The sequence below is a fragment of the Solanum pennellii genome, chromosome 10 (genome assembly GCF_001406875.1).
Source record: "Solanum pennellii chromosome 10, SPENNV200".
NCBI classification, from domain to species: domain Eukaryota; kingdom Viridiplantae; phylum Streptophyta; class Magnoliopsida; order Solanales; family Solanaceae; genus Solanum; species Solanum pennellii.
The window spans coordinates 80,606,671-80,614,736 of record NC_028646.1 but is presented as its reverse complement, the minus strand read 5'-3'; the positions used below and the strand labels follow the sequence as shown (position 1 = coordinate 80,614,736).

General features: G+C 32.6%; 2 protein-coding genes across 2 annotated transcripts; one reads left to right on the top strand and one right to left on the bottom strand.

The window, feature by feature from the left end:
• Positions 1-334: 334 nt before the first annotated feature.
• On the bottom strand, positions 335-2,339 carry LOC107032562 (heavy metal-associated isoprenylated plant protein 6-like). The gene is made up of 4 exons (XM_015234169.2): positions 2,214-2,339; positions 1,942-2,122; positions 1,438-1,751; positions 335-1,263 (listed from the first exon to the last, which is right to left on the bottom strand). Exons 1-4 carry the CDS (start codon positions 2,220-2,222, stop codon positions 664-666), a joined length of 1,104 nt encoding a protein of 367 aa, XP_015089655.1. The 5' UTR covers positions 2,223-2,339; the 3' UTR covers positions 335-663.
• Positions 2,340-4,820: 2,481 nt separating this feature from the next.
• LOC107031891 lies at positions 4,821-8,009 on the top strand. Its single transcript, XM_015233381.2, has 5 exons — positions 4,821-5,188; positions 6,576-6,676; positions 7,025-7,144; positions 7,228-7,329; positions 7,643-8,009. Exons 1-5 carry the CDS (start codon positions 4,954-4,956, stop codon positions 7,811-7,813), a joined length of 729 nt encoding a protein of 242 aa, XP_015088867.1. The 5' UTR covers positions 4,821-4,953; the 3' UTR covers positions 7,814-8,009.
• The last annotated feature ends 57 nt before the right edge of the window (positions 8,010-8,066 follow it).

Genomic DNA, 8,066 nt, shown 5'->3' with positions numbered 1-8,066 from the left:
ATAATTGAGCGAATAGATGTGATGCAGCATTGCTTTCTATATAATTAGAGGTTTTGGGCATGGAAAAAATAATTTTGAATAAAAAGTTAATCGAGTTCCAAAATAAATACAAAATTCAGTATTTTTTTTAAAAAAAATAGATCAGTATACTTTTTCACGTTAATCTGATAGCTGAAGAAGTTAAAACTGAACTATTTTGGATAGTGATGTTTCAATTTAAAACATAATTTACCAAACTTATCGACTTAAATATCATGTCATTTTATTCTATATTTTAGAAAGTTGAAAGTGAACTATAAATCCAAAACCATCACTAATTTAAGGGCCACCATTATAATACAATTAAAAATTGCACAAAAAGAAGCCTTAAAACATCAAAACAAAAACTATTATATGCGTGTTCCCAATCATACCCTCAATGGACGTGATTTGAAATCTCTAATTTTGTCACAACGACACAAATAAACGAATGAATGTAATTGCCACAAAGGAAAAGAAAACATGAAACTGAAAAATTGAAATCAAACTAAACCTCAAAAACTATCTAAACTTGCAATTTTCTAAACAAAAACTACGATATCATATACACTTATTTTCGTATACGAATTGTTGTATTCTTCATTTAAGCTAAACTGATCTTCCCTTCAACAAGGTGTTGTATGTTCACATGACGGAGCAAGCATTAGGATTTTCATCGCTGAAATATTGAGGTGCAGAGTATGGTGGTGGTACATACCCAGAATGACCATAACCATAACTATAACCATGATCATGATCATGATCACAATCACGCGGTGCAGTAATGTGTCGTGGCGACACATATCCAGCTCTAAATCCATAACCATGATCATGAAATGCAGTTATGTATGGTGGTGGTGGCATATATCCGACACTATGACCGTAGTAACCATGATGATCCTGCATTGTTGCGCCATAGTTTTGATTCCAGTGGTTTTGATTGTACATGTTTGGATTACTGCAACCACCATGGTGACATTCTTTTTTGCTGTTCATCACCTCTGTCTTTTGCTCTTTTGGCTCTGTACTTTTACTTGCAACTGTAGACGACGATGCGCTGTGTTTCTTTTTTCCATCGCGAACAATTTCTTTGTTCTTCTTGTTATCATACCGGCTGCATGATTCATTACCTTTCTTTTGTCGAACAACAGGTACATTACGTTTCAATTTCTTTATAAGAAATCGCTTTAATTTTTGTACAGGTCCGTCACAATGCTGTTGAACTATCTCATTGTTACATTGAACCTGAACAACCACCAACATCAAAAACAAAAAAAAATAAATAGAAATTACTAAACCTTTTTTATTATGTAAACTTTGAAATTATTCGAATTAACTCAAAAGATATCACATAAATTGGAAGAAAAATTAAATTTTCCACAACATGAATATGAAGTGTAAATTAGAGAAGTAAATTACCTTTTTGGGCTTTTTATCTACTCCTTTCTTCTCCTCTGCTACCTTGTTCTGAACTTTCTCTTCGGATTTTTTCTTCTCCTCTACTGCCTCGTTCTCAACCTTCGCATTGGATTTTTTCTTCTCCTCTACTGCCTTTTTCTCAACCTTCTCATCGGATTTTTTCTCGCCGGCGGCAGCCTTTTTGGGCTGAGCAGAGAGGAGCGCCACCTTCTTCTTAGTCTTACTTTCCACTTTCTCCCGGAGCCATAACGGATCCACATTCCCTTTCACAGTCAATTTTCCAGTACTGGCATCCGCCTTCACGTCTTCCACACCTTCAATAATAAATTAATATAAATTCAAAAAACAATAGTATAATAAAAAACGACCTAGATTTTACCCCAATCTAAATCGGCAATAGAAATATTGTTTCCGATAGACCGCTAATTTCAAAGTATAAACTGAAGATCTCGAGTTAACTAATTTTATTGAAGCACATAATGATGTTTAATTTAATTAATTTACCTTCAAAGTGACGAACGGAACGTCTAACTTTTTGAGCACAACCTTCACAATGCAAATCTAGCTTCAACAGAATAGTTGCGATACCGCCGCTGTTGTCGTCGGCGTTTTTCCCACCGCCGGCCGAATTTTTTCCGGCTTCATTCTTCTTCTTCTTCTTCTCAACTTCGATTTTTTCCTTTTCCTGAAACCCAAAAAATTAAACAAAATTAAAACAGGGAAAGTGAATTAAAGAAGAATTAGAGGTTTTAGAAGAAAGAATTAATGAAAATTACCTCACCCATTTGAAGAATTAGAGGATGAATTATGAGAATCTTAGAGGATTTTTTGTGGTTATTTGAAAGAAATTATTATTAATTGAGGATAAAAAAAAAACACAGAAGTAAAACTGGAGAAAATATAGAAAATGGGGAGACACGGTTTTCTATGTTTTTTTTTTTTGGTCTTTTCTTATTTAGGACAAATATTTATTTTGATTTAATAGGAAACTACTTCCTCTTAACACACTATAGGAAAAATGAAAAAGACGCGTAAATAAAATATTATTACAATTATACAAGTAAAATTTATGTAATTTTCCTAAATAGGATTATTTAATTACGTTTTTTAAATTTTTTCCTTTGTTTTTTTTAAGGAAAATGTGCAAAAATAGCTAGCCGTAATACACAAGAAAGAATGAAAATTACCATTTTTTCACAAGGTTTTTTTAATGTGGTATTATTTTTAACATAATTTTCTTTCTATTTTTTTTTTGTTTAAATTGTTCACATGTTTGGGGGTCATAACTTTTGTATAAACTATCTTCACAATTAAATTAATATTTCAATAAAGTTACTGAGTTTCGATACGTGAACTGGGGATGGACATTTGGTATTTCGGTTTGATTTTATTTTTTTTCTGGTTTTTGGTTTTTGTAAATTGTGTACCGAATACCGAACCAAAATATTTTGATTTGGTTCGGTTTTTATTATTTCGATTCGGTTTTTATTATTTCGGTTTGGTTTTGTTATTTCGATTTTTTTTAATGGGCCTGCTTAGTAGGGCTTTAGAAATTTACAAATTTTTTTGTTTGATTTTCAGCTTAATGGGCTAAAAATAGTTATATCAAAAAGTCTTTTACTTTTTAATTTTTATTTTAAATTATAATATTTATTATTTAATATTAATAATTAATATAATATAAATATATATTATAATATAATATATTTGGATAAACCGAAATATCGAATTACACAAAATCACATACCGAAAACCAAACTGAAATACCGAAAAATACAAAAAATATACCGAATACCGAACCGAAAATCGAAAAACCGAAACCAAACTACCAAAAAAATTCGATTCGATACGGTGTTTTAGTTTTCCAGTGTTTATGCCCAGCCATAACGTGAACAGATAAATCCACACACTAACATATTAGACGACCCCTTCAAACTATAATTTACATTACAATTGAATTTGTCTTAATAAAAATACTTTCTTCCATCTCTATTTATTTATTTATTTTGACAAATCAGAAACGATAAACTTTTTTTTATTATACTTTTATTTAAATTTTTTGAAATTATAATTAATAAAAATAAAATTATAATTTTTCTATACTAATTATTATTATTTTAATATACCTGTTATTTCTAAAGTGAATAACTAAATAAGAAGTAGAAATTATATTTTTATTCGCCTTACGTATCTTATTTGTTCACCTCTTTAATTTAACAAATGGAAATATATTTTTTGTGACTTTGACACATGAAAATACACGCCAAGAAATATTAAATTTACACACGCACACCAATTAATGATGCTTAAGAATATACAATTGAACCCAACATGAACCTAATTAAGAGCTACTCCCACCGTCCATAATTGTTTGTCATGTTAAGGTCATATATATTCTTTAAGAAAAATATAATATAATGTGTAATCTGACTAATATAATCCTATTAAGAATATCAAAAGTCTATCTAACTTTTTATTGAACTACATTAAATTTCTCATTCGATGTTCAATATCCGCGTTGAAGTCTCATTAAATTGGATTTATTGTGGGAAGTCTCATATTAAGGAGAAAAAGCTTTACATGATAAAGACGACCTTATACCCGAAGAAACTCGAACTCGAGATTTTTTAGTAGTTGGACCTTGACTAGTTTTTGTTCTTGTAGTGTCAAGCTAATGATTGGGCCTGGACGACATACTCAACTGGATGCTGAAATGGGCCGGTTGGTTATATAAAGCCTTTGAGAGTTTAACTCACCTAATGTTATCTTGCAATATAAATAGCATAAGTTAAATTAAAAAGGAATTAAATAACTACAATATAGTTCGAATAAGATAACTATAAGAAGAAGTGTAGACTTCTCGAAAATAGCTTGTTTTCATTTCATTTATTGTATAAAAGTTTCAATAATGGAAACAAAGTAAATTATAAACCTTTTCTATTGTTAGACAACATTCTTACAAATTTGTCAATTCTTTAATGAAGCCCAAAATTAATAAAATCCAAACACAATTCATTTATTTATTTTTAGAATCAAACTGTTTAAGATTGATCGGAAATTTGCACATGAAAACTTTAATTTTTTTGAAATAAAATTTATATATTTTTAAACTACGTAAAAAGTACTATAAGTCACACTAATGGATGATTCAAAAGATTTATAAAAAATTTACGATTTCAAAGATAAACTTATTTGAATTTCAAAATTCAAAAAGTATCACGTAAAATGGAACGGAGGAAATACGTGTTATATTGAGGACATGATAAAAATAATATTTTTTCATGGAAAAAAGCAATAGGACCAACCGTTTCAGACCCGGTTCAGTCTCCTAATTAACCACCGCCAAAACGTAATTAAACCGCCTTCTTGTCGACGTGTCATCCTCAATTCCTGTGGCGTCAATTTTTTTATCTGTTCCTTTTCTTCCATTTTCCCCTTTTTTTGCTTTACTTTTCTCAGATTCCGATCATTTTTCCCTTTCACATTCCTTCAAAAATTCCCCTCTCGCCGGAAAAAATGCCGGAGATCGCCGCCGTCTGTTTATCCGCCGTCTCTTCTATTCCTCTCCTAAAAGACCCTCCCTGTTCCTCCGGTTCATCATTTTCATCTTTCCGTAAGTTGACTCTTTTTCCGAGTCAATCGCCGATCCGTTCCGTCAAGTTCGTTGCGAAGGCGTCCGGCTCCGGCGGTTTCCTTGGGGATGATGCATTCGGACCCTATCCTTGGGAATCTTCTGACTCCGGTGATCCTTGTATGTTCGTCAATATCTAGATAGTGTTTAGTTTAATATTCAAAAGCCTAAAAGTACTTTTTTTTTTTCCTTTTGCTCCTTTGAGATTTTAAGCTATGTGATTCATATTACTTGGTATTTATTTGTTTAAAAGGCGAATTAGGCTTTACAACTAGAGGATTTGTAGATGTAAACTAAACTATCAACAGTAAAATATTGGTACATTTTTGGTCCTCTCCTAAAATTCTGCCTATTCTTTGTCTGTTGATGTTAGATTACTTAGGCATTCTTCAAGGGTGTTCTACCTCAAAATTAAAGTCGATTGATATTCTGCTTTAAGAAATCAGCGATAATTTGGTTTTAGGTTCAATTATCTTCTCTGATAGAATAGTTCATTTAGAAGTTGTGTTAGTACTTTAGTAGATGTTTTATACAGTTCTGTAATGTGGATTTGTTACAAACACCCTTTTTTGGAGGAGAGCGTAGTTTGAAATGCTTCAAGAATGAATCTCAAAAAACCCTTTACCTGCAATGCAATGCGTGTAAAGTTGTGCAAGGAATTTGTTGAACATTTTAATCAGATTTCATAATCAGAAAATCCTAATACAGTTCGAGTTAAGTATACTGTGGTTGATGTTGTTATTTGCATCTTGTCAAGACTTTTTAGGGGCACCATCTTACACAGTGATAACCTAAGTTTTGGTAATGGAATCCCTATTATAAAAGAATTAAATTATTTTGTCAGGTTAGAAATGCATAGCTAATTGTAGGAGAGAATGAAGCTTAGTAAATTTGTAGAGCCTCCAAACTTGATGCTTAGCATATATAAGAAGCCTCTAGAATGCGTCAAATTGGAGCTAACCCGTCGACCTCCTCGAGGATTGGATACTTTTTATTTATTATAGACTTCTTTTGATTCTGTGTGAGATGAAAGAGAGCAGGTGAGGCATTTCTTTTACGATTGTTTGGGACAGAAGTGTTTTAAGTGTATCTTGTCACATTGGTCCAGTGACTCCAACTCTGTCAGGAAACACCAACCAGTTCATTGGTTTATGTGCAAGAATCTTGTTCTATGACAGGTCCATATATTTGATGATCTCTCCCTCCTTATATCTGGTAAATTAAGTCGCACAAAATTTAACTCTGAAAAGATGTAAATCCCCTCATATATGATGCATACTTCTGACGCCAAAAGTCCCCTCGCATTGACTCAAATGAAAGGTTAATTATTGGTTTGATATTTTATAGCGTTTATTTCTTTTATGCTTTTCTTCCTCCCCATTTTTTTTATAGATATAATTCATCATTTAATCAAGATATGTCTTCATTTATGGTCTCTTTGCTGTCATAGTCAATTAATTTTTTTGTTTGAATTTAATATTTTTGAAGTTTTCCCTGCTATTTGCAGCTGTGCAGTGGGTACAGGAGGAGAAAATCACACTGTTCACTGCTGATGGACTCGTTCAACTTGGGGGAAACATGGTTAAGCGACGAATATCTTCATCTGATGTATGCTTATTTCCCTCCATTAGTTCTGTGCATTTTTTTTTCTCACCATTCTGAGTGAGAAGGCATAATGGAATTTCATACCTCTATTTTCTTGTGGCGAATATAGTTCATTTCATTGAATCTATAAACACTGTTAGGTGTGTTAGTTTATTCTAGTCTGGAAGATACACAATATACTTGTAAGAACTGAATAAGTCAACAGTTTATAGAAGCTTATGAGACACGTTGCATAATATCTTCTTGGTACTCTCTTTGCCTCTTTCCATACTTCATCTGCTCTGTTTAATAAAGAATTGTTTTTGCCATTGATTATGCACATCTTTTCTGATGTTTTACTTTGAAATGCAGAAGAAGCAGGGAAAAAAATTGGAAGTGTCGCCAAGACTTCAACGATTTCGCGAGAGCAGTTACATGGATCCAAACCAAAGTCTCTGTTTGGGTGCTCTCTTTGACATTGCAGCAACTAATGTAAAGCTTCTGCTACTTGTCAATTTCTAATGTCCAATGTTTATGTTCATCTTAATGGGAATTGGAATTGATGACTCTTACAGGGCCTTGACATGGGCAGGAAACTATGCATAATTGGTTTTTGCCGTTCTATAGAGATGTTGAGCGACGTTGTAGAAGACACTGTTCTTGAGCATGGTGGAGAGGTATATCTTCTTATATCACCTCTCTTTTTTTTGGTTCTGATCCTTCCATGGACCAATTTGATTGGTGTTGCATGAGAAGCCCGAGCTTCCTTTGCACACTTACTTTATGTTTTCATTGCATTTCTGATCATCTCGTACATCTTGACGTATATATGCTCGTAGGCTCAAATATCATTAGTGCTGAGTGTGGGTTGTAACTAAAGCTGTTTTGACATTAGTTTCTCACTGGTCTCTTCTTTGGTAATTCAGTATGAAATCTCATATCAGGTATCTTCACTTATTGAATGGTTTGACAAATCTTTTCATGCCACAGATTGTTTCTGCGGAGAAAGCCAGCAAAGGCGATATGCAGGAAAAGCTAACTATGACAGTTGCAGTACCGCTACTATGGGGGGTTCCTCCTGCATCCGAAAGGATCCACCTTGCAGTTCGAAATGGTGGAGGCATTGTAGATAAAGTTTTCTGGCGATGGGACTTCCTGTAGATAAATATCTAAGCTCCATACCCTTTGTTTGTGCATTTGTATATATTATTGTCATTCTTCTGTACAAAATTGAAATATGTAACTTAATCTGTGTACACTAGTTGTTAATTAGTCCATCCATCATTCTGAATTGTAAAGTGGGCACCTCAAGAATAACAAATTACCTGTCAATAAAAATTTATGACATGTTCATCAATTGTGAGCCAGTTTATATATTTCTATTGTGTACACAAAATATAGCTACACCGCTCTA